General features: G+C 46.8%; 1 protein-coding gene across 2 annotated transcripts in view; it reads left to right on the forward strand.

Annotated features, from left to right (window-relative positions):
- Nid1 (nidogen 1) overlaps positions 1-27,068 on the forward strand; it is a 71,999-nt gene that overhangs the window by 34,452 nt on the left and 10,479 nt on the right. Inside the window, exons 7-15 of one of the 2 annotated variants that reach the window (XM_055603939.1) lie at positions 1,136-1,336; positions 4,500-4,745; positions 6,607-6,750; positions 12,764-12,889; positions 14,936-15,085; positions 15,965-16,087; positions 21,878-22,105; positions 23,416-23,588; positions 25,632-25,758. In XM_055603939.1, the coding sequence (XP_055459914.1) occupies positions 1,136-1,336; positions 4,500-4,745; positions 6,607-6,750; positions 12,764-12,889; positions 14,936-15,085; positions 15,965-16,087; positions 21,878-22,105; positions 23,416-23,588; positions 25,632-25,758 (1,518 nt within the window). Of the gene's footprint in view, positions 1-1,135; positions 1,337-4,494; positions 4,746-6,606; positions 6,751-12,763; positions 12,890-14,935; positions 15,086-15,964; positions 16,088-21,877; positions 22,106-23,415; positions 23,589-25,631; positions 25,759-27,068 lie in introns of both variants that reach the window. The other variant, XM_055603938.1, reaches the window with a different exon arrangement.

Genomic DNA, 27,068 nt, shown 5'->3' on the forward strand with positions numbered 1-27,068 from the left:
AGTTCATGTACTCACCCATCTGAAACTGGCCTTTAATATCTCCATATCTGCTCCGGAAAAAGAACTGCCCCTTCTAGCTGCTAGGTCCAACCTGATCGACACCATCCTCTTGGGTAGCAGGAAACTTTGGAGGCTCTCAGGGGCCATGCCCTGTAAGGAAGGCTGAGTCTTTTGTGGGTATGTGGGCAGATCGTTGAAGGGATCCCTGCTTGACGTCATAGTGTCTCCTCCCATGATCTGCCAAGGTCAGCTCCCTGTGGGTGCTCCATGGAACCCAGGGCGGAGGAGTCTGACTCTGTCTTAGTTAGGGTTTTCACTACTATGATGAAACACCACTACCAAAAGCAAGTTGAAAAGGAAAGGGTTTATTTGGCTTTTACTTCCACCTCACTGTTCATCATCACAGGGGGTCAGGACAGGAACTGAAACAGGACAGAAACCCAGAGGCAGGAGCTGGTGCAGTAGCACCCCTGGCTTATTCCTGCTGGCTTGCTCAGCCTGCTTTCTTATAGAACCCAGGACCATCTGCCCAGGGATGGCACCACCCACAATGAACTGGGTCCTCTTACATCGATTACTAGTTAGGAAAATACCCTATAGGCCTGCCTGTAGCCTGATTTTATTGAGGCATTTTCTCAACTGAGACTCCTTCCCCTCCAGTGACTCTAGCTTGTGTCAAGTTGAATGAAACTAGCCAGCGCAGAGATGATCATCATTTCCAGGACCTGTACCTATTGTTTTGGGCTGCCTCCTACTCACTAGATCTTCATTCTCCCTCTACCCTTACTCTCCCCCCCCAATCAATACCATTTCCTGTTTCATGTCATATGTACCCCATTGCCCTCTCTTATTTTCCTCCCCCTCCCCCTTATATCTTTTCTTCCCCTCAGGCTCTCCTTTAGTGTGTTCTACAAATATATAATATACTTAAATATATCATACTGAACATGTAAATTTAAGACTAGATTCTACATGGGAGAAATAAATACCACACAGTACTTTTAGCTCTGAGTCTGGCTTAGTTGACAAGCCAGGACAGAAGAGTTCTCTGCCTGTCTCTCACTTCATGTACTTAGGGCCGGGAGGAGGGTGTACTGGCCAGACGGCAGGGTGACAGGCCTGTCTTGCTTTTCAGGGGGTGAGTTCACCCGCCAAGCTGAGGTGAGCTTTGTGGGGCACCCAGGCAAGCTGGTCCTGAAGCAGCAGTTCAGTGGGATCGATGAGCATGGCCACCTAACCATCAACACAGAGCTGGAGGGCCGAGTGCCTCACATCCCCCATGGTTCCTCGGTGCACATTGAGCCCTACACGGAGCTGTACCACTACTCCAGCTCAGGTAAGTCCAGAACGGGGAGTCCTGGGGCAGCCTGCCGGTCTGCATGTTCCCACCCACTGTGATGACCATGAGTACCTGGGACAGTCTTCCTAGCATCTGCAACAGGAGACGCAGAAGGTTCTTTAATCCCTTTCCCTCAAAAATAAGATGTGTTGGGACACATCCGTCGTTCCCGACCTTGGAAAGCTGACTTAGAAGGATTGCTACAGCTCCAGGCCAACCTGAACCACATAGCAAAAACCAAAAGCAACACCCAGAAGCTGGGCGGTAGTGGCACTCGCTTTTAATCCCAGCACTTGGGAGGCAGAGGCAGGCAGATCACTGTGAGTCCAAGGCCAGCCTGCTGTACAGATCGAGTTCCAGGACAGCCAGGGCTATACGGAGAAACCCTGTCTCAAAGACCGAAAACCGACAGCCAGAAAATGGCGTAGTTGAGTTGGGTTGGTTGAGTGCTTACCCACATACAGTGAATGTATGAAGCTCTAAGTTTGACCCCCAGCATTGCATAAACCAGGTCAGGTGGCATATGTCTGTAAGTCTCAGCATTTTTGAAGTGGAATTGGGAAGATCAGAAGTCACTGTCATCCTCAGGTACACACTAGTTTAAGGCTAGAAACAAACAAACAAACAAACAAACCAAAATGACAAAAAGGAACCTCAGGGAATCAGCCTATATATAATTTTTAGACTTTTAAATATATTTTGCAACCTTTTCTCTGGTGTCTACCATCTGTACTTATGTCATATATCCAAAATATTCTATGATTTAAGATTTTAGTATAATTTATATATTTGTAGTTTTTACACTTATTCTCCTTTGACATCTGTTTGCAGTTTAAAAGACTGGCAAGAACTCTGTGTGCCACTTATTTAGCTTGGCTAGTTCCTAACATTTGCCGCCTATATTGTAAAACACACACACACACACGCACACACACCCCTTTCTCCACGAGTGTTGAAAAGTAATGTCCTCATAGATCATCACTTAAGTGCTTTAGATATTTCTTTCCTAAGAACAAAAGTATTTTCTTATATGGCCCGTCAGAACCATTTAAAAAGTCAGGATGATTATTAAAGCTCTGTAGCCCAAACTTCTCTCCAACTGAAAGCCATCTTCTTGCCCCTGTCTCCCATGTACTGGGTTTACAGGTATGAGCCATGACATCTGGCTTCTGCATATTCAGCATAGAAGAACCAGTTTGTCATCTCTGGCATGTCGTTTTCATTTAAATCAGTTGTAGTGTGTTGTTACGATTTAACCTTCCAGTTAGATGGTGAATTTTTACTAGTTTCATTAAGCAGCTTTGAAAGGTCCTTTTAAGGAATCTGTCCCAGCCTACTGGGTGGTCCTCCTAGTGTCAGAAATGTAGGTTATGCTAGCTTCCCCTTCCTCATGCTGAGATGAAATGGCCCCTTGCATCACGAATCTTGGCCGAATTTCTGGTTGTTTGTTTGTTTATGCCGCTGAGGACTGAACTGATTCCTTAGGCAAACACCGTAATGCTGAGCTACATCCCAAGCTCTTGGCCAAATTTCTGTCTCTTGCAATAGTGCAAATGAAACCCGGGTCTTGTACATGCTAGCCAAATGACCTACCGCTGGCTTACACCCTCGGCCCCTCTTTTTGTTTTTATAAAGTTTTAGTTTTTTTTTTTTTTTAATTAGTATTTAATAAAAAAAAGAAATAAAAAGGAAACGTGAGGCCATGACCACTCCTAGGGATGGTGGAGGAGAAAGTTTATTACAGATGTGTGGGAGAGCCTAGTGGGAGGCTATAGTCAGTGGGAGAGTCCAGAGTGAGTATGACCAGACCGAGCTGTGCCACGTGAGGAGAGCCGGTAGAGGAAGGGCGAGGGGGTAGAAGGGGGCCAGGTGCGTCAGCCAGAAGGCCCAAAGGTATAGAGGGAGTAGGTGTGCCAACCAGGGGAGCCCTGTAACAGGTAGGGACAAGGGGAGCAGGGACAGCCAGCATCTCCTTTGATGTGTTAAATAGGCACCTCAGCCCTTTGTCCCAGGTTTGACCCCTAACAAGTATCTCACTAAGTTGCCTAGACTGAACTTGAACACATTCTGTAGCTCAAGGGAGCCTTGAACTTGCAAACCTCCTGCCTCAGCTTCCCAAGAAGCTGGGGTGACAGGCCTGCGTTATCAGGTCTAACTTTCTGACCCATTTTGGAAACTCAACGCCTAGAGACAGACTCTGAGTCAAACACGAGTTGGCTTTTAATAATGGTGCTGTTAAGGCATCATCTGGGAAGGTGGTACCCTTGGCCAGGCCTCTGCAACTCAGTCTCATTTCTTTCTGGGGGCCTGGGAACCTGTGGAAGGGAGGAGACAAGGCCGAGGTCCCCAGACTGCCTGCATGCAGCCAGATGGCCCGCTGGCAGCCAGCACATGGGAGCTGGATGGGAGACAGCAAACACTGATCTTTTATTTATCCTCTGGCTTTCCTGGTTCTCATGTGGAGCAGGCTGCAGCAGAACTCAGAAATAAAAAGGGTCCTTTATACTTAAAAAAAAAAAAAAAAAAAAAAGACAACCAACAACAACAAAAAACAAAAAGGGAAGTGGAGGGCTTTGTTGCCTGGCCTAGACTGATGCTCTTCTTGATGAAGAGCCCCTCTCCTTGGCTGAGGTTAGCGCTTCCAAAATTGGCTGCTCCATGACATCCCATATTGTATCTTTTAATGGCACACAACTATTTAGTCTAAGATGGTTGGGGAGCGACCACTAATTGACTGATTCCTAAGTAAGAAAATCTGTGGAAACCAGTTCAAATGCCGCCTGATTCCATGTAATCCACACATGAGATCTCATCAGATTCTCACCCTCAACTCCTTCTGAAAGGGAAGCTGGGGCAAAAGGAGCTAGTACCTGGCTGGTGGTTCCCACCTCACCTGCCACAGGGTGGGAAGAACGAGTCTAGGGACACCTCCTGAGCTTCTGCTCCTGTCGGATCTCACTCATCTCTAGAGGATAGGAGTGAGCAAGGACTGATGTGAGCGCCACCATTGACGCTGTAGGAGAGGAGAAGGCGCAGGAATCATCCAAGCACACACACATTCTCTTATTTAAGATGCCGCAACCAGGCTTGCCATCTCGTTTCGTCGTGAGCAGGAACCACTGCTGTTGCCTCCAATGAATCTCTTTCTCTCACACCTCAGTGATCACCTCCTCCTCCACCCGGGAATACACGGTGACTGAGCCTGATCGGGATGGCGACGCACCCTCCCGCACCCATGTTTACCAGTGGCGTCAGACCATCACCTTCCAGGAGTGTGTCCATGATAACTCCAGGCCAGCCCTGCCCAGCACCCAGCAGCTCTCTGTGGACAGCGTGTTTGTCCTGTACAACCAGGAGGAGAGGATCTTGCGCTATGCCCTCAGCAACTCCATTGGGCCTGTGAGGGGTAAGGAGTATGGGGCCTGTGTGTGTGTCTGTGTGCGTGTGTGTGTGTGTGTGTGTGTGTGTGTGTGCGCGCGCGCCTGTACATGACTCAGTAGTTATGCCCATCAAATTTCTGCTTCTTGGATTAGGGATTTTGGTCTCTTTCAGTCTATAGAAGGAAATGATGGTCAGACATCCTGTGAAAGAGAAAAAAGAAATACATGGGGTCATCAGTGGCTCTTGGCAGACAGACCCGCCTTTGTTCTTTCAACCAAGGGCCTATTCATGGTGGTATCTGGGCTATTTATTCATGAGCTATCAGGGCAGAATGCTACCCTGATAAGTTCCCTCACAGAGCCAACCAGCCAAAGGCTACTTCTGGCTCTATAGAACTTTTTTTTTTAAACCTCATTTTTACTTATTTAAAGTAAAGAATCACATTAAAAGCTGGAGAGGTGGCTCAGTGGTTAAGAACACTCACTGTCTGCTCTTCCAGAGGTCCTGAGTTTGATTCCCAGCAACCACACGGTGGCTCACAACCATCTATACTGGAATCTGATGCCCTCTTCTGGCATGCAGATGTACATGCAGGTAGAGCACTCATATATGTAAAATAAATAAATCTTCAGCTGGGCACACTCGTAATCCCAGCACTTAGGGAGACAGAGGCAGGTGGATATCTGTGAGTTCGAGGCCAGCCTGGTTTACAAAGCGAGGCCAGGACTGCCAAGGCTACACAGAGAAACCCTGTCTCAAAAAAAAAACAAAAACAAAAACCAAGAATGACATTAATAATTGTTCAAAGTGTGTTACATGAGCTAACCAATTTGACCGGTATCTCCAGGAAGCAGTGGTTAGGGCCATGTCCATCCCAAACATGTAGCATTTGTCAATGTTGCGAACATTCAGTCTTCTGTATTTTGACGTGTAATTATTTGATGTCAACCTTAGCTACCCGCACTGTGCCCATAAAACACTAGACTTTACTCCTTCCATCCAACTGCACCCTTGGACCTGCTAGCTGTCCTCTGGCCTTCTCCCCAGCTCCTCCATCCTTCCCCGCCTCAGGTAGCCATTCTTCTTGATCCTTCTGTAAAATCAACATATTTAGTTCTCACATGTAAGACTGGGTGGTACTTGTCTTTCTGTGCCTGACTGATTTTTCACTCAGTGTGATGATTTCCAGACTCTCCCATGTGGACAGAATCGAAGGATGCCTTTTCTTTCCACAGCTCAATAGCATTCTACAGTGGGCATGTGTTAGTTGTGAATATGTTTTAGTTGCTTTTCTGTGATATAAGATACCAGGAGCACAATCAGCATACGAAAGAAGGGGTTAATTTTACCTTAGGGCTCCAGAGGAGGGTGGGGGAGGTACTGCAGCAGGAGGCTGGACAGGAAGTGAGAGATCACCTCTTCGGCTGCAGTCCTGAAGCAGAGAGTGGGCCGGAACCAGACCAGGCTGTAAACGCTCAGTCTTTCCTCCATAACTAACTTCCTCCAGCAAGGTCTCACCTCCCAGAGGTTCCACAACCTCCTCAAACAGCATCACCAATTGGTAACCAAGCATTCAAGTACGTGAGCCTATGGGGACCATTTCTCATTAAAAAAAAGAAAAATACACACACACACACACACACACACACACACACACACACACACACTCTGGTCTCAGCCAGTAGACCTCTCATTTCTGCCATAGTTTCACAACTTAGTCTTGTTTGTCAGTGAAACAAAGAAGGGGTCAGAGGGGTGGAGCTCGGTGTTCCCACTGCAATGCAGCACACAAGGCCCTGGTCTCCATTACTCTGCTGCCCTGTGGCTTACTTCCTGTGACAGGAGGGATTCTGGAGGGTTCTTGATCTCTGTCTCTGCCTTCACAGATGGCTCCCCTGACGCCCTCCAGAACCCATGCTACATCGGCACACACGGGTGCGACAGCAACGCGGCTTGTCGCCCTGGCTCCGGGACACAGTTCACCTGCGAATGCTCTGTCGGCTTCCGAGGAGATGGGCGGACCTGCTACGGTAGTGCTTTGGGGTCAGATGTGTGGGGTTCTGGTCCGTCGGGCTGGGAGGGAGCCTCCAGGTTCTGTAAACCAGGAAGCTGGGTATATGTCACAAGAATGAATGTGCGACATACAAAACGTACCACGAAAGGCGTACCGTGCCTGGATTGTGTATGCTACCCGCTTGCTGTGTCCTTGGTAACATTGGGGTGGGGGTGGGGGTTGCTGACCTTTAATCGTCAGCCCTTCAATCATCAGTTTCTCAGCAATAGAACAAAGTTCCTTGTTTTAAACCGTTTTTAAATGTGCAGTTTAGTGCTGTTCAACACACTCAGGCTGCCGTGGTGCCATCGTCACAATCATCCTTTGCTTGGATCATCTTGTACGACAAACTGTGTTTGTTAGACCACAGCTCCCAGTACCCTGTTGCACATCTTCACCCCCAGCTCCTGTCTCTCACCATTCAATGCTGCATCTCTATGAATCTATTGGTTCTAGAACCAGTATGCATTTGTCCTTTTGCCACTAGCTTATTTTGCTCAAGATTCAAGATCATGTGTGCAAATCTCAAGATTTATCCATGTCATGGCATGGGTCGGAATGGCTGTTTTTTTCCCTTTGGAGGTTGAATGCCACACTGCATGATGTACCGCGTGATGCGTGTTTGTTCTTTGCTTCTCCATCCATTCAGATGAAAGGAGCATCTTCCTTCAGAGTGTTCCGCCAGTGATGCTTTCTAGAACCCGCTGGCAGCCCCTTGTGAGTGGACACATTGCATCTGCCTTTGTAATATTGCAGACAAGGGTGTGATGAACAGGGCTTCTGTTGAAGCGCCTGCTTTCAGTTTTTGCTTTGTTTTTGCATAAACAAAGTAAGTCTGGTGGCTCATTCTATGCTTAGTTTTTGGAGGACCCTTTACGCTGTTTTCTACAACAGCTACACCATTCTCCGTTTCTACCTACAGTGTACAGGAGTCCCAGTTTTCTCCATGATTTTTTTGTATACACACACACACACACATACACATATGGGGTTTACTGCATGCATACAGACATGAGAGGGCATCTCAGGTGTCATTGGTTAGGAACTCTGTCTACTTCTTTTGAAACAGGGTCTCTTATTGGCCCAGAGCTTACCAATTGCACTACAAGCCCCAGGGATCCCGGCTCTGCTTCTCCAAACCTGGGATCGGAAGCATGCGCCTCAATGCCCTGCTTTTTGTGAGGGTTCTAGGGATGGCACTCAGGTCCTCATGCCTGCATGGCAAATGTTTTGCTGTCTTCTTTAGCTCCCAAGCCCAATTTTGTCTACAACTTCGTCAGCATTTGCTTCTTCTTTAACAGGAGCTGAGGTTTATTCATGTGAGCCAGGGACATTAAAGTGAGCTCACTGGAGTGAGCCAAGTGACTCACTTAGATCTTTTACTGGAGCATCTGTAGTGCCACCTTCTGGTATCAGTTATTTTGTTATTTAAAGTTCAAAACTTCAAATACTTTCGTGTAGACAGCCTGATATTTGTTGGTGACTGAATTTTAATCTATTAAAATAGCAAAGGACCATCTATTGCTGAGGGTAAGAGTGTCAGACACTTTAACCAGTGCCACTTAAATTTTCACTGAAGTGCTCACTAATAAAAAGAAATTCTTGCCTATAAATCCCAGCACTCAGGGAGGCAGAGGCAGGTGGATCTCTGAGTTTGAGGCCAGCTTGGTCTACAAAGTGAGTCCAGGACAGCCTACAGGCTACAAAGAGAAACCCTGTCTTGAAAAACAAAAACAAAACAAAACAAAATAAAATAAAATAAAAAGAAGACATGTTAGGTGTAGGTTTCCCTGGCAAATGAGGGGAATGAATTCCCAAGAATCCACCCAGCAAAATAGGCTGCTGCTGTCTTCATCCTTCTATGACTAGGGAACCAGCCCTGGCTAGCCCAGCATGCTTAGGATTTGGGACTCGTGCTGGATGAGCTCTGGGATCCCATCTTGTTAGCAAGAGGTACTTCTGGTATGTAGGTCTTGATGTAGGGCTGGGGTGCTTTGGAGTGACCCCTTCCATGTAGGATGCTTGCTCATGGGGCTCTGAAACGCTGACAAGCAGGGGTTTGTGCTTACAGAGATGATGGTTTGGGTGGCTTGCTGATGACTTTGTGTGTGTGTCTGGTACTATTCTGCCTGGGACTCGCCTATCTGAGCATAGAGCATGGGAGAGGGAACCCAGAACTGACTTGCTTGTGGCTGTCAGTGGCCAGTCCTTTCCTGTTATGAATGGCTCCACTGGCTCAGGACAGTTCCAAGCAGCATGGTGCTATTTTATGCTATTTTATGTGTGTGGAACCCTGCCGTGAAGGTGATGGTTGGAGGACCATGTCAGAGATGAGGGATTCCTTTAGGTCTCCATACCTTCTCAATGTGTATATAATGCCATCAGCCACCTACATTTATGGAGAATAGTTGTTCTTCTTGTTGCCATGACAAAACACCTGAGAAAGTAACCCATGAAAGGAAAAGTTTAATTTTTGGCTTACAGTTTGAAGGTGCAATGTATCATGACACGGCACGGCAGCAGGAGCTCAAGGCGGCTGGCCACACTGGCGTCAGGAAGGGGAGAGGTTCGCATCCAGCCTTTCTCCTTTTTATTCAGTCCGGGACTGCAGCTCATGGAATTATACTGTGCATAGTTAGAATAAGCCTTCCCATCTCAGTTAACTCAATCTAGACAATCCCTCACAGACATGCCCAGAGCCTTGTCTCCTAGGTGATTTAAGGTCCTGTCTAGCTCACCGTCAATATTATCCATCACATGTGGAGGAGATGTGTCTGCCGTTGCCTATTGTGACCTCCTCACGCTGCTCTTGGTGTCTGAGCTTCTCCCAGAGAGCGCTCCTCTTAGGAGACACAGAGTTACCCTCTAAACCCCCCTGCCCACCCGCCCTCTCATCTCTTATGTAGGCCGCTGTCCCTGGAAATCCTTGGTAAGCCTTATTCAGGAAGACCGGTGGCCATGCATGCTCTCGCTTTTGTCCCTGGTCAGTCACTGTCCTGGGATATTAGCCTGCTGGAATGTGGACATGTCCTGAGTCAGGCTTCTTATTGTTCTGAGTTATCAGAACAAGCCTCGGTGTTAACGTGGCGTTAATGCATCTGGACACGAGGCTTTTGACAGGAAATGGCATCAAGCATCTGGATTTGTGTGTTGTTTTTAACTTGGGGTCGTTCCTGAGAGGGGAACTGGAGTGAACTGACTATTATGGGATACAACAACAGGCAAAGCAAGAGTGGTTTTAGCTAACAGTCTCCCAGTGAGCTTCCCACTGGGAAGAGATTTTGGGGGGAATCTCAGAGCCAGTAATTCACGAATTCACCTGAAGTTCATGGCACAAGGCACCCACATATCCCTCAAATTGCAGTCCAGAGGAGCAGTGTCAGTTAATATCTCAGTGGGTAAAATTTTGAGTTTCTAGAAAACATTCCACACATCGATCATCTCCTCAAAGGGCAAGGCATTCATGAAAGAAAGAAATTGCAGACTTAGAGTCACTGAAAACGTACCCAGCTAGTCCCTGTGGAGAAAAGTCACAGGATCACTCTAGGACTGGTGAGGTGGCCTACTGCCTGAGTCTGACAGGCCAAGTTCAAGCCTTAGGACCCCTGTTGAAAGCTGGATGTGGGGTGTACCCCTGCACTCCCAGCATTCCTACGGCAGGGCGGCAGGCAGAGACTGGGAGCACCAGGGAGCTTGAAGGCAAGCTAAGCCGGAGCACATGACAGAAGAAATCACAGAGAGACCCTGCCTCATCTGGCTCCCCAGGGCTGTCCTCTGACCTCCACATGCATGCAGGGGCATGTGTTCACCCTTATTCACACACACACGTACTCACACACACACCACCACCCCTACCACACAACAACAATTTAAAAAAGTAATTCCAAGTGTGTGGAACAAACTGTGGTCCCAGCACCCAGTAGTGGAAGCCATAGGACTGTGAGTTTGAGGCCAGCCTGAGCTACATGAAGATACTAGGTTTAAAAAAAATTTTTTCTTTTATTTAATAAAAATGAATAACCCATGGTTTTCCTATTCAGCTAAAAAGCGGTTCTCTTTTTCCGAAAGGAAGTTGACCAGATTTTTGAAACGTCCTCTTCAAGCAGATGTTATGGAGTGCTATGGCAGACAGTTGCTATAGTTACCACCTTGCCATGTCCGTGAAAGAAAGGGTTAAGGACCTGGACTCTGTTAACAGAAGAGATTTAAAGCACACATGAGGAAAAATAGGCAAACTGTAAAGAAAGACCATGGGATCTTAGTGGGTACATTGGGAGGGTTTTGTCCAAACCAGCGGTGTCCAGCCTGGCTCATCCTTACAGACCTGATGGCTGGGAGCAGTCCTCCTCGACCCCAGTGCACCAAGGCCCTGTTGGCCGGCTGCGGCCTCTGCAGCTCTTGAACAACACATCTCCCCTCTCTGTCAGTGTTCCCAGCGAGCAATGAAGGGGCTTGGACACGCTCCCTCCACGACGTGGCCCTGGCTTCCAGATGGAAAACTGCTGTTCTGCTCCGGGGCTCTGCTGCTGGGTCTGAGGGCAGCACAGGGGCCCGGCCACCTGGTGTGAGGGTCCTGGTTGCCGCAGGGAGCACAGGTGGTAGGTGGGAGAGACCGTGCTCCATGCTGGGGGAGCAGCAGCTGGCAAGCGGGCTCCCGTGACACCTGTCCTCAATCCCAGCCCCAGCCGTCCTCTACCCTTCCAGCTGTTCCCAACAGAGATCCTAAACCTTAAACCATGGCACACGTGTGTACATCACCCACCTCCACACACTTTTAAAATGTTGAATAGCATCGGGTGTGTGAAGGTATAGAGCAAACTACAGTACAAACGGGGCTAATGTTGCAAAATGCTTTTACGCTGGGTTGTCCAGGAAGTCAGCAGCCTTTTTTTTTTTTTTTAAACCAACAAGGAAGGGTGTTGGATAAGCTATCGATCAAAGGTGGACCTAGGATGCTTTGCATTAGGTTCACATTAGGAAACTTGAAAGGGGAGAGGGTCGAATAGCCCCAGCCTTTATAAAACCCTTTGTACACACCTATCTCAGGACCCTCTGAATATGGGGCCAGCAGAGGAAGCGCCTTGTGACCCGAATTTTAGATTGTCATTGGACAGATGGCATGATTAAGAGTCAGCACCGTTTCTCATCTAACCAACCCGTCTTACACTACTGGTATTCATAGACAAGCCGAAGCCAGACTTGTGTGTCAGATGTCTGGGAGCTATGTTCCCAGAATGCACTAGGGTATAGAATAGGTGTGTGGTGATTATAATCATGGTTACACATCTTAAGTGTGCTGTGTGTTCCCTTAGAATTGGAGAATTTCTCCAACTCTCAAAATAATGTCACAATGAATATTATAATATTTATTTACTAATTGGGAAACTGAGGTGGAGTAGTTAACCTACCCATACAAGTCAATAACAAAGGGAGGCAGGATTTGAACCTAGTTTGGTTCAGCTCCAAGGCATACGTTTTTGCTCCTCATTACCCACGATAGCTGTAGTTCTGTCACATGAAAGGCCACCATTCCACCATTTATATGATATAATAACTTGCCTTTGAGCCCGTTAAATCCTAGGTAACATTAAAAGATTCTCAATTGGCCATAAGTTTTCCAGCCTTAAAGGTAGTTTATTTTAAAGATTTACTTACTTTTACTCTGGGAACCAAACCTTTATCCTCTGCAAGAGCAGTCCTCTGTGTCATTCCAATGTGTTCTTGCCATTCTGGTATGAGTGGTTTGTTTGGATACTCGTCCCCTTGGTAACTCACTCAGGAGGAAGCACACATACGTCACTAAGTTATGTAAAGGGCAAAAAAACCAAACCAAACCAAAACAAAACAAAAAACGATCTCTATTTTATATCACCTTGGGCATGTAGAAGAATGTGTCTTCAAAGGGATCTCCTCTCTGAGGAAAATGCTTTCTATTTGATGGTGTTTCACGAGGTTAAAAAGTCTGTCCTCTTATCAACAATTTGCTGCAGATATCGATGAATGTGCCGAGCAGCCTTCCCGGTGCGGGAACCACGCAGTCTGCAACAACCTCCCAGGAACCTTCCGGTGTGAGTGCGTCGAGGGCTACCACTTCTCAGACAGGGGAGTGTGCGTGGGTAAGTTCTGCACCAAGTTTTCCTGGGGTGGCTTGCGCTGTGGGAAAGGCACAGTTCCGGGTTTTGATCCTGGTGGGGGAGCAGACACCAGTTTCTGGGGACAGGGAGGGGCCGGGGATAAGAAGCCCTGCTCTCCACCTGCTTAGCCAGTCACAGCTGCCACTAGTGAGTGTGTTCTTGTAATGTATAAGCTAGCACATGCTAGCGATCCGTCCTTTCACTCGCCATGAGCTTTCACACATTTCGTTGGCTATCGAAGCAGTTAGCCTTCATTCCCCGTGTCATCAGCAGCCAGGGAGTTCACGGTGAAGGGCCGTCTTTAAGCACCTGTATGCTCTTAGCCGCCTTAGATTGAATTCTACCCGAGTTACATCAGAAAGGAAATCCCGCTTGGCACCATTCCATTTAGAGTCTTAGTTGAATACACCACAAGCTGGAGCTCTTTAGGTTTACTGAAGTACATTGACTTTATTAGCTCATTAGGCCAATTATGTTCTTGATTGATGCTGATAAGGAAGATACTGGACCAGTCACAAAGAACAAAATTTTTGAAATGCTACCTCCCGCTTCACATTGGCATATCATTTCCATGACATTTTCCTTTTTTTTTTTTTTTTTGAGACAGGGTCTCATCTATCATAGGCTGTGTCGTCAAGAATGACCTTAAACTTTGTGTCTTCCCACTTGCACCCTCCAGAACACTGGAATTGCTGACACGCACTACCATGGCCGGTTTGTTCGGTACTGGCAATGGAGCCCGTGGCCTCACGCGTGCTCAGCAAGCATGCTCCCTAGTCTATATCCCCAGTCCAAGTTCCAAGAACCCAAGCTCAAAGATTTGTGGAGCTTCCCAGATCTACAGGCCAACATGCCAACATGCTGAGTGAGGCATCTGTGTCCTCCTGAGTCAAATCAGAAACTGTCATTGTCCTGTCCCTGCGTGCTCCCTGGCTGTTTACTGTGCCTAGTGCATGCGTCCGTCCCCTTTGCTCCATCTCAGAGCTTGGATGAGGAGCCAAGGTCTGAATGAGGTGCTGTCTGCAGGGCGGGAGGGAACAGAGAGTTCTCATAATTTGAGTGTGACCCAAACATCTGTGCGTCCGGGAATCCAGACCTCTTTGTTGCACAGAGCTGAGATTTTTAGCTTGCTGTGTTAGAACTTTTTTTTTTTTTTTTTTTTCCGTCCTAGCACAGAGAGCGTCAGTTTTCTTGGCCTGACTTTTCCCCATGAGTTCTGAGCCGGGGGAGGCTCTAAAGTTTGCTTTTAATGCAACACCATTGACATCCCTGGTTGGCTCAAGTATGGGTGGTCGACTATGAAAGAATTAGATCTCACTGAGATCTAACCTGGGGCCTATGTGGAGGAGGCAGGTTGGCCTAGGTCTGCCCATTCCCCAAGGCCACACTTACTTGAGAGCAGGGTAGAGCTGGACAGGGGCTGTGATGATGTCTTCTCCTTGACAACAGTTCTCAGCAAGATGCTTAACCTCCCAGGCCTTAGCTCTCCATGTTCAAAATGAGGTAATTAGACATGAGTATTTTTTACAGCCTGTGGAGGCCCTGGAGGTGTCTCAAGGAGCTCCCTAGGAGGGCATGGGGAGTCGCAGGCCAATATTTTGTCTTCTCCCCTGGTCCCCAGCCTTCTGTTTGTCTATAGATCAAATTCTGTATAAGTTGTTTGAATAATGGCTTCCATTGCTCAAAAACAAGCCAAACCTGGGGATGCAGGCCCATTATTGAGAGGCTAAGATGGGGGTGTAGGGATCCCAGTTCAAGGCTTGCTTGGCCTGACAGAATAAATTCTAGGCTAGCCTGGGCTAGAGATGCAGCTCATTGGCCGGACTTCAGGAGCATGAGACCCTAGGTTCAATGGAACGGAAAATGACTCTAGGGGATGGGATGGTCTGGACCCAGGGAGCACCTGGACACAGACCCCTTCTCAGATCCCCACTGAGCCAATTCACTGGTGCACAGAGAGCTTGGAGGGGTTCCTGCCTGCTCTGAGACCTTCTTCCAAAGGCATGTGTTCATGTACTTGCTTTTAAGCTGTCGTGGATCAGCGGCCCATCAACTACTGTGAAACCGGTCTCCACAACTGTGATATCCCCCAGCGGGCCCAGTGCATCTATATGGGTGGCTCCTCCTACACCTGTTCCTGCCTGCCTGGCTTCTCTGGGGATGGCAGAGCCTGCCAAGGTATGTGGTGGCTCTCAGTTTCCCTGTATACCCTGAAAGGGTGGCCTGGGTGGTACTTACTGTACGCTAATCACCAGCACACCCTGTATATAAGAAAGATGTTCTTTTCCCTCCCGTGAGGGAGAAGGTGGCCTTTCCTATCTTGCCAGCACCTGGAACTGCACATTTTCTTGGAGAGTTGTCCTCATTTGGGACCTACTTGGCTTCCCCTGACCCCAAGGCTTGCTTCTTTAGGCAGCATTGGATAACTTGGATAACTGATGGGAACCGGGATTGCTTGTTTTTGTTTTTTTTTTGCAAACATGGTCTTTGCTTTCATAGAGCTTAATGTCCATCTTTGTATGCAGTGGGCTTGCCTGCACAAGAAGCAAAGTTCCCATTTTGAAGTCAGATGAAATGACATCACAGAAGTTTTCCAGGATTGGGATTAGCCTATAATTGGCTGTCGGGGCACTTGTAACAGTAACAGTGTAACTCAGGGCTCTTGATTTGTTCAATTACGCAACATTATACTAAACATAAGTTCAGCAAAGATTTCACATATACTGTCTCTCCATTGTTGACTATATAATTTTCTCTAAACACTTAAGAGTTCTAGAACCTCCTGGTTGCAATGCGGGGCGGGGGAAGGCGTTATCCAACAGTGCAGACTTTTCCTTTTGCAAGTTCGATGTTTCCTGAAAACATTGCCACATGAAACACATTTGTAAATGTACTAGATAGAAGCTGGGGTGTGAGTGTCTTAAAAATTAATATTTAGTGAGTTCAAAGTCCCTGGTCTCTAATTAAAAGCAGGTTGAGTGCATGGATTAAATTATTGTATCAACCACAAATTCTGGAAGCAATCTCATGGTCTCTGGGCCCGTGGCTGTCTTGCAGACGTGGATGAATGCCAGCTCAGCCGATGTCACCCTGATGCTGTCTGCTACAACACACCAGGATCCTTCACATGCCAGTGCAAGCCTGGCTATCAGGGGGATGGCTTCCGATGTGTGCCAGGGGGTAAGATGGGGTGTTAGCAGCTGGTGGCCCACTAATGTCTTTATAACCTGTGTAGTTCAGCTGTGACGGTCACAGAAGCAGGAAAGCTTATGGCACAGTAAGTCCTGACCCGGAAAAGTCTTATGTTTGGTTTGATCAAAAACACAGGAGACAAATGATCTCTGGTTTGAAGGCTATTAGACAGAATCTCTTTCTCTCTGTTCTTACAATGTAGCCTTGGCTAGCATGCAATTCACTATGTAAACTAGGTTGACCTCGAACTCACAGAGGTCTTTCTACCTCTGTCTCCAGAGTGCCGGGATTAAAGTCATGCACCACCATGTCCGAACAAGAGTTCTCTCTCATTCAGAAGAGGAGCAGGTTTTTCCATGTTCTGCTCAGGTCTTTATGTGACTGAATGACGCTAGGAAGAAAAATGCACTTAATATGTCAACCTAAAGAGTGCCATCCAGAGCCACCCAGAATGTTGTGACCAAGATCTGGGGCATCCATACATAGGTGACTGGGCCAGTCACACCGACATAAAATCAGTAGGAGCCCGGAGTGTTGGGGGATGGAAAGTATACTGGAGAGATGAGGTGAAGGGCCCAAGCTGTGGGGAGGTATGACTAAAGCTCAGACTGTTCTACAACACCTGTTACCTGACCTGAATGTGCAGCTTTGGGGGTTTCCACTTACCTGACACTTGAGTGGACCCTTGCTGGCAGGTAGGCACCCGGAATCCCCAAGCCAGGCCTGGACTGAGATGGAGAACTTGTAAGGCTCCCCACAAAGGCCGGTGAACAAATGAGGGTAGTTGGCTGCTGGCGGGACAGAACCTGCTGGGAACACGCAGGGCTGGTGTTTGTCAGTTTTCAAACACCTAAGACAATCAACCTGAAGAAGGGAAATTTTGTTCTGGTCATGATTTCAGCCCATTGTCTGTTGAAGCTGTTGCTTTGGGATGGGGTGAAGCAGAACCTCATGGTGGAGAACCTGGAGCAAAAGTACCTCACCAGCAACTAAGAAGCAGAAAGAGAGCTGGGTGCCATGAGGTGGTAAAGGTGCTTGCTGCCCCAAGTCTGGCAACCCAAGTTTGATCCCCAGAAGACACATGGTGGGAAGAGAGAATTGACTCTTACAAGTTGTCCTTTGACCTCCACTGCGTTCCTTCACATGTGTGCATATGTGTACAATCTCACACACACACACACACACACACACACACACACACACACACACACACACGCTGCCAAATGAGAAGAGGGACCACCTTCTGTTTCTGAGTTGTGTCTATAGTTCTGCCCACAGATTTAAAGGGCAGGACACACAGAGAAGCAGTCCCAGCCACTTAGGCCGAGGGAGGCATTCCAGCTGCTGTTAAAACAACCAGCATTCATTATTTCTGTGGGTTGGCTTCACCCCTCCGGTTCAAAGAGAAACAGATGTCTGAGTTTTTGTTTTGATTTTTTTTTTTTAAGTCTGACTCGTTGCCCTGTCCTTAAGGCTCTGTTTACTAAACAGAAACAGATCTAGACCTGTAGTCTGGGACGTGAAGATGGGACAATGATAACATTAATAGGAGCTATTTGCTAAGATTGTTTGTTTATTTAATGTTGTTCTCAGAAGAAGTCCAACATCTGGTTATATACCCAAGAGGACATGTCCTAGAAACGCACAAGAATGTTTATGTATTATTGATAATCAGAAAACAATCTGAATATCTAGCAACAAGAAGAGCAGATGCATGACTTTTGTTTAAATTGTGCTATGAAGCAATAGGCAGCAGGCAAAACAAATGGACTCAAAGGATATTGTTGAAATAAATTATAAAAGGTTACATATATATGGTACATGAGTGAGAGATCCTGCTTATATAAGATGTAAACCAGTGTGAAAACTAATGTTCATGTGTATGTAAGAAAAATGGAACGCATACATGGAAACTCAGAAGTCCTCTCTGTAACGAGAGAGGGGATTGGCTGTGGAGGTGTGTTATATTCTGCTTAGATGGCTATATCAGACAACTATGGACTACATGGCTTATAAACAACAGAAGTTCTTTTATCATAGTTCTGAAGGTTGGAAAATCCAAGGTCCGTGGGCTGGAAAATTCACTGTGATGAAGGCCTATTTCCATGTCCTTGGGTTGTCGGATGCGTTGCTTGCTTTTGTTGTTCTGCGATAACATGCTTGACAGAGGCAACTTAAGGAAGGAAGTTTAATTCTGGCTCCTGGCATACTGTTTGTCTTTGAGTCTGTGGAGATGCCCAGCTTTATGGTGGGAAATTCATGGTAGGGGGAAATGAGTCAGATCACGGTGGCCAAGAAACAAGAAAAGGAAGGGACTAGCATTCTATTGTCCCCCTCAGTAGCCTACCGTCTCCAGCCCTACCTCCTAAAGCTTCTCCCCTGCAGTGCCTGCCTTTTTCTCCTCTTCCTCTGCCATCCTCTTCTTCTTCTCTGTTGGGAACTGAGACTGGGCCCTCACAATGTGCTAGGCAAGCACTCTACCACTAGGCTGTATCTTTAGTTCTCTCTACAACAAAACAAGACAAATAAAAGAGCCATTTTTATTCATTGTGTGTGTGTCTGTGTCTGTGTGTGTATGCACACCACATCATTGGAGTGGAGATCAGAGGACAACTCGTGGGAGTCGGTTCTCTTCTTCCACCATGTGGGTTCAAACTCAGATGAAACTCAGGCTTGGTGGCTAGCGCCTTTACCTACTGAGGCATCTTATTGTCTCCAGACTGACTTTGTGTTTAGTTTTTGAGACAGTGTCTGGCTAACATACCAAGGCTGATGTTGAATTCATTCTATAGCCCAGGCAGGCCTTGAATTTGTCATCCTCCTGCCTCATCCTCCCAAGTAGCTGGGGCCACAGGCCTGGCTCAGATTTCATTTCTGAAATGACGTTTTCTTTTCATTTCTCCTCTGAGTTCCGTTGCCTTGTTTTGGACTTCTCCCTAATTAGGATTCATTGTTGTTCTGTCTGTCCTGCCTCATCTCCTTTTTGTGGGTTTGCCTCCAGCTTAATATCTCCTGAATGTCCTGTTGGCACTGTGTCCATTTGTCTGTCCTATTCTTAAGTGGTTTTGTGAGGAGTTTGACTTCCACAGTCTTCTGATTCTCATTCTGTGTGACCTTTAGTTTCCCTCAGCTTCTAGAAGGGTGGTTTGGGGGCCAGAACTCTCTTGTGTTCTTTTGGGGAAAGTGTTTGAAAGTATTTAACAACCAGGGGTGGTGGGGCATGCCGGTAACCCCAGACTCAGGGAGGCAGAGGCAGGCGGATCTCTGTGAGTTCGAGGCCAGCCTGGTTTACAGAACATGTCCAGGACAAAGAAACCCTGTCTCAAAGAACCAAAAAAAAAAAAAAAATTCTGTCCCCTTATACCTGGGCATTCTTTGTCCAGTGTCCCCATTCTGTATAACTTTGATTGTGTCCTCAGGCAATTTCTAGTCAGAGTGTTCACTTCTGAGAATTCCTAAGAACCAGAGCTTCCAGTTTGTTGGATTGCACTTCAAGTAAGGGACAGTCCCCCTCACCCAACCCCCTTACCCTACCACTCCCTCCCCACCCCTTGTTTCAATCTGTGCCTGGTAGGATGTACCTCTTCAGTAGCTGGAGTCCATGTGTTCCCAAAAGCCTGTTGCTTCCCTTTGCTTTTTCCCACTCAGGTTTGGACACCAGCCTGGCTGTTGTTACTGGTGCCCTGAGTGCCATGACCTCACCTGATTGCGTTGGAGGTTAACAGGGTACATTGTTTCTTTTTAGTGTGCTCTGGTTTGTTTTCCTGGTGCTGTGATGAAACAATTCTTACCAAAAGCAGCGTGGGGAGGAAAGGGTTTATTTCAGTTTACAGGTTACAGTATATCACCAAAGGAAGCCAGGGCAAGAAACTCCAAGCAGGACCTGGAGCAGAGAGCATGAGTGAGCATTGCTTACTTTATGCTCCCCCTGGCTTGCTTAAGCAAGCTTTCTTATACGGCCCAGACCCACATGCCTAGGGATGGTGCCACTCCTCAAATTGAGCTGGATACTCTCACAACAATTAGCAATTAAGAAAATCCCCCCACAGACATTGCCTACAGACCAGTCTGGTAGAGACAAGAGGTTTCACCCAGAGGCTTTAGATTTTACCCTATAGTTACCCTCTGTGACTAAGATTCTAGAGCCAGGCTGCTGCCTCCTCCTCAGGGCCTCCCGTTCACTCTCAAACAACCTAAGTGCCTTTACTTCCAACACCCCACTCAAGCTGCTCTTGAAATCACTCTTGAATTCTGCATTTATCAGCAGCCCAGTGCATGTTCTCAGTAAAGGGAGAAAAGAGCCAACCTCTACCCTTTGAGAGCCCTGAGTCTGCTGGGAGACAGAGAACAACTCCTTCAGGTCATGGGACCCCAGAGTCTCTGGTCTTAGGGTACCCACCACCTGGAGGGCCTTGGAGCTCACCTGAAACATTGGACCCAGCATTGGGGGAGGGGTTGTGAGAAGTCCTCCTGGGGGAGATCAGGGCTTCATCCCAGTCTGGGTGGATGGGCCAGGCAATGCTTCTCAATGTCTTTATGCGATTCATGCTCCAGAGGTGAACTGCGCTCTACTGGTCCCCACGGTGGCTAGACTCCAGAGGATGTGAGACAGCTGCAACTCTGCATATTTAGGAGTTGTTTATTCTACGTCAAGTTTTGTTTTGCTTCGTTTGAGACAGATTGTTCTTGAACTTCTAATCCTCCTGCATCAGCATCCGCAAGTGCTGAGATTTCAGGCTTACCCCATAGCCCGACTTCCTAAGCTTCTTGCAGCATTTCCCTGCTTTGGAATGTGAGATGTACAAGTTAGAGACCAGATTCCGGGGCAGACATGGGCCTTCACTAGGGGGAAAGCACACAGAGGCTGGCGAGTGTTTCATGGTCTTTGGTCTCCAAACTCTTTGGCTTGGATTCGATGTAGATCACACGGAGCATGGGAGGGTAAAAGAAGAATTCTTTCACTCTGCCATCACCAAATTGGATAAACTTACAATGCCCCTGAACAAAGCCCAGGGCTGTCCATCAGCGGAAGTATGGTTGGACAACGTGTGGCTTTTCTCTACGATGGAGTGTTCATCCAGCTGTTGAAGAGAAGGGGGATTAATGGGCATCACAGTGAGGATGGGCCTGGAAGATCTGCTAAGAGAAGGAAGCCAGATGCGGGGCCACACACATCCTGTGGTTTCATTTGTATGAGACAACACAAAATGAGAAAGTCCACAGAGAGGATGGAGATTGGGAACTTTGGAAACATGGCAATATCTGCTCTCCAGGCATGAGGTTTCCTTTTAAGGGTGATGAAATGGTTCAGATACAAACAAACCATAACTAACTGAACATTGCTGTGAATGCTGAACACCACTGAATTGTTCATTTAAAAGCATTTTATTTTATTTTATTTATGTCTGTTTTGCCTTTTAAAAAAAATTAAAAGAACTGTATAGAAAAGAAAATCTACAGGTATAAATGATTTTTTTTTTTTTAAAGACAGGATATTACTATGTAGACCAGCTGGCCTTGAAGTCCTTATGGGTTTTGTTTTGTTTTATTTTGAGAGAAGGTCGAGCTAATCATGAACTCAGGGCTGAAGATGACCTTGAACTTCTGAGCCCAGGGCTTGTTGCATGCTATGCAAGCTACATCCCCGGCTCTCAAAACGATGTCTTGAATTTGAAAAGAAAAAATGAATAAAAAGCCAGTGCTGCTGGGTCACCCCTGTGGCACTGGGCCACACCGCGCCTGGCTTGACTGACACTCTGCTCTGCTTCTCACCGACAGAGGTGGGGAAGACGCGGTGTCAGCTGGAACGCGAGCACATCCTGGGAGCGGCCGGGGCGGCGGATGCGCAGCGGCCCGTGCTGCTGGGAACGTTCGTACCCCAGTGTGATGAGGACGGGCACTACGCGCCCACCCAGTGCCACCACAGCACTGGCTACTGCTGGTGTGTGGACCGCGACGGTCGGGAGCTGGAGGGTACCCGCACCCCGCCTGGGATGAGACCCCCGTGTAAGTGGACGGATGTCAGGTAGACTCGTGTACCGGAACAACCTGTGCTAGTGGATGTGTGGCCTGGTCTCCCTGTTTGTATTCTCCTGGCCTGTCACCTCTTGTCCCCTCTTGCATCTGACCTATGCTCTTCTCTTCTATCTCCGGGTATACAAGTGCTCTGGAACATTCCTCGTTGGGCTGTGGCAGACCCAGGGAGGGCACTGCTGGTCTTGTGACTGGACAGGGATGCTGTGGGCCCTCGGCCCTCCCAAAAGCCTTACTCACTCTACTGGAGAGACCTGTTTTTATCTTTTTAATACATGTTCCTGTGCAGCCAGGCCCTTGGACCTTAATATGCTTCAGTCTTTTTTTTTTTTTTTTTTTTTTTTTTTTATCCCTGAGGCAGGATCTCATGTTGGGAACTGTTCTGTAATTGACAGCGTAGCCATGTTAGCCAAAGATAAACTTGAATTCCTGATCTTGCCTTCACCTAAGTGCTGGGATATTAAGGATGCTCCACATCCGGCCAGCTCTCCCTTTAAACAGCCAAAGAGAAGCTCAGACAGGCACACGTCCAGTGTGCGCAGTAAAAAGACAGTACCTGGCCAGCCTGTGGCACAGGCTGTGCCAACCCTCCCCTCCCTCTGCCCACGGAACTCCTTTGCTGAGGGAATCAGGGGACCAGCCAGGGTCAAGGTCAACAGGTCACACAGCAAGTCAAGCAGGCCAGGCCACATCAGACCGTGGATGAGCGCCTTGCCAGCCTATTGGTCTGGAGAGCCTAGGTGGACCTATTTCTGCTCACGAGGTCAGAGGATGCCCCATCCCACAGCAATGGACAGAGTGTACAGGTGCCTTCATTGACGCGTTCATCCACTGTAAAAGAATGGAGGTGCCCTGGCTATTGCTCCCAGCACTACTTTGGCTCTCACACCAGTCCAGCATCTAGCCAGCGCATGAATAACCAAGTCATCGTATAAGAGGGAACGAAGCCAGCTCTTTATCCTCCTGGACCTGTAATACTACACTTGGGTTCTGCCCTGTCCTTTGGATGGCTGAAGGCATTTTGCCTCTGGAGTTTACAGACAGAAAATGGGTATTGAGGCTGGCTGTGCTGTTTAAAGTCAATAAATGTGACAAGACCTAGGGTGGTATGAAGATGGTTGCATGAACACACATGCACATGTATTCATATGTTCACATATATGCACATGTGTATGTACCTGTGTGTTCACACATGTATGCATAGATGTGCCTACATGTTTGAGTATGAGAACACGGTTCTGGTGTTCACAGCCCTCATTCACTGACCATTTCTTGCCCTCTAGGTCTGAGTACAGTGGCTCCCCCTATTCACCAAGGACCCGTAGTACCTACAGCCGTCATCCCCCTGCCCCCAGGGACACACTTACTCTTTGCCCAGACTGGGAAGATTGAACGCCTACCCCTGGAGAGAAACACCATGAAGAAGACTGAAGCCAAGGCCTTTCTCCACATCCCTGTGAGTTTTGGATGACGGTCCCAGCTCTAGGGGCCTGACTACCAAAATAATGGTTACATATAATACAGTAGCAGAATGTAATTCCAGGATAATTAACATAAGCACTGAATTATAACATAAGTCGATGCTTATATTGTTAATAACTATGTATAAAAGAACTATAATATAGCATAATACCAAGATAGTATAATATAAGAAATATAATATCAAGGAGTTAATAGCTAAATATAGTATATTATATGGCACAACACCCTATAATACCAAAATACTTAATAGTTACGTGTAATGTAATATGATATAATATAGTAGTTATATTTGTGATATTCATTTGTAAATAATAATTTAATAAGCAATCTACATCTTTTGTTTTGTTTTTTGAATTTCTATGTATAAAAGCACTAGCTGTCCTGGACTTGCTTCATAGGCCAGGCTGGCCTCGAACTCACAGAGGTTCATGCTGGGACTAAAGGCGTGCACTACCATGACTGGCTAACAGTCTACATCTAAAGAAAGTCTAAATGCATAATGTATTCCTACTGTAACAAACTGAGAAGTGACGGTCTGTGATCTGGGAACGTCTATTCTGCAAGCTTGGCCTGTCAATGAGTTTATTCAGAACGCTGTGGCAATGTTCTCTCGAGATTTCTAAAAGGAGTGCGATAGACTCAGCCTTTAATTTTTACCTATGGTCTGAGGTCAACCCGAGGGCTGTTTCTGCCATTCCCCATGTGTTTATTCAGATCATCCAGCACCATTCGCTAAGCAAACCATATTTTTTTTGCTTGGCACCTCAGTAACCTTGTCAAAATACCATTTTAGGTGTGAGTGAGAGGCTGTTTCTGGGCGCTTTGGTCTCCTGTGCTGGTCCCTCCAGCTAACCTTATGCCAGCCAGTGTTACTCGGTTTCCATTATAGGAGAGCTCAAAGTCAGGGAGGTGTGAGTTCCTTTCTTAGGCTGTTTGAACTAGCTGAGATCATTTATTCATTCATTTATTTATTTATTTTTAAGACAGTCTTCTCCTATATGTCAGGCTACACTTGAACGTGTTACTGTAGTCAAAGTCAGCTTCAAACTCTTGGCCTCTGCCGCCCAGATTCTGAGATTACAGACATGAGCAGCAGGCATGAGAGGGGGAGGAATAAACTCCTTTGTCCTACTAAAAACAGACAAATGACCGAAATAGTCGCCATTCGCAGTGCCTCATACCCTTACTCCCAGCACCCAGGAGGCAGACCTCTGTGAGGTCCAGGCTAGCCGCGTCTCCAGGGTGTTCGAGGCCAGCCACTGTTACACGTAAGACCCAATAACAATCAAACGAAAGCAAAACCAAACGGCTTGGTTTAACTTTAGCAAAGGAGACACAGAGTCACTGAAACTGTCACTAGGGAGAGCTGATGTTTTGGCAATATTAAACTGCAGAATCCATTAACCTGATCTATACTTTTCTAGTGCCCCTTTGTCAGTGTTAATTTCACTCTTTAATGCTTTGTAGTGCTCATTGTGGGGCCTTGTACATTTGAAATGTTTGTTCTTGGGGCCAGAAGACGGCTCAGAGGTTAAAAGCACTTTTGCTGCTTTTGTGGAGGAGCCATTCGGTTTCCAGCACCCAGGTTAGTCAGGTCACAAACACGTGGGACTCCAGCTCTAGGGGATCCAACGCATTCTTCCGGCTTCCACGGGCTCTTGAATATTTGTGATACACATACAGACACAAACATAAACACATACACATTAATTAAAAAATTGGAGAAAGTGAAAACCTAGCTAGAAACATAGGAGACATGCTCATACATACAAATACATACATACATAACATAACATACATATACACAAATGTAGAAGTACAAACACACATGTATCTAGAAAAGAGGTTTTTTTCCCCCCCTGAATTATAGTTTCTACAATTCAGCAATAAACATGTGAATGGACGAACCATATTTACTTTATTTAAAATGCTATCTGAGGATATATAGGAACATGGGATGATTCAAGGCAAAACTAGCTAGTGGGTGATCTGCTCTCAACACTGGCATCCCTTCCAGGCAAAAGTCATCATCGGACTGGCCTTTGACTGCGTGGACAAAGTGGTTTACTGGACAGACATCAGCGAACCTTCCATTGGGAGAGCCAGCCTACACGGAGGAGAGCCAACCACCATCATTCGACAAGGTGGGCAAGCAAATGCCGTTCCTTTGGTTGCTGCTCCTAGCAGCCCACATTGCTCTTGGCAGGAGGTGAGGGATGGAGAGTAAGCTGCCTGGTTTGCAAGGGGCCAGGTCCTCTGCCTCCACACTCTGACCTTTTCAGTCGCTCTGAAATTTCCCACACATCACTTGAGTCATTAAATCAGGGACATCCTGGCTGAGGTTACCCGCTTGTCTTGGGATAATAAAACTGAAACGAGGCATGTGCCTGTGCCTTCTCTGGGGGCTTACATAGTCCATCTTTGCGTGTCATGAGACCAAACTCAGCATTCCATTTATTCCTCTAGCTTCTGAGCCTACAATTGCTTCTCACAGGGTGCTCCATGAGGGTTTAGTCAAAGTCAGTGGGTGGATGGAACAGTCAAGAAACCTACAAGAATATTGACAGATACTCAGAAGTTGAAAACTATTTATTATTTGATTTTTTTTTGAGACAGGATCTCATATAAACCAGACTATATTCAGACTCATTAAATAGATGAGGATGACCTTGAACTCATGATCTTCTTGCGTCTACCTCCCAAGTGTTAGGATTGTATGCATGCACCACCACTCAGCTTGCTTATGTCATATTATTTATTTGTTTATTTCTTTATTTCTGTCTTCATTCTAACATTCTCCCAACTGAGCTATTTTGGCTCCTGTTTATTTATTTTAAGCCAATGTTTGACAGCCTTGACTAGCCTGGAAATCCTGCCTTTCTTGCCTCTTCCTCCCTAATACTGGGTTACAAGCATATGTCACCACACCCAACTCTGAAAATAGAGTCTATTTCCAAGGCTGTGTTGGTGTTAAAGAGTTGTCATTTCTAAATATGGCATCTTGGGATAAGGGTAGTTTCTTTTGCCTACCTCAACATACCTTTCCTCTCCTTAGCTCTCCCCTGGAGTCCAACTAGGGGGAGGATCAACTCTCACAAAGAATTCTGTCTTGGCTGATATGTGTCAAAAAATGTGACAAAAAATGTGTGTTACATTGACACAGCCTAATGTCAACAATTAACCTCATCTAGATGCCTGCTTGAATAGAGAAATACACTTTTTTTTTTTTTTTGAGACAGGATTCTTCTGTGTAACCTTGGCTGCCCTGGACTTGCTTTGTAGACCAGGCTGGCCTCGAACTCACAGATATCCACTCAGAGAAGAGATCCACCTGCCTCTGCCTCCAGGAGTGCTGGGATCAAAGGTGTGCTCCACCATGCCCAGCAAAATACACATCATTTTAAAACCTTCAATTCAATAAATAAAGAATGGCCAGGCCCACTGTTTTAGGCTT

This window comes from Psammomys obesus, unplaced genomic scaffold, assembly GCF_907164565.1.
Source record: "Psammomys obesus unplaced genomic scaffold, mPsaObe1.curated_primary_1811, whole genome shotgun sequence".
Classification (NCBI taxonomy): domain Eukaryota; kingdom Metazoa; phylum Chordata; class Mammalia; order Rodentia; family Muridae; genus Psammomys; species Psammomys obesus.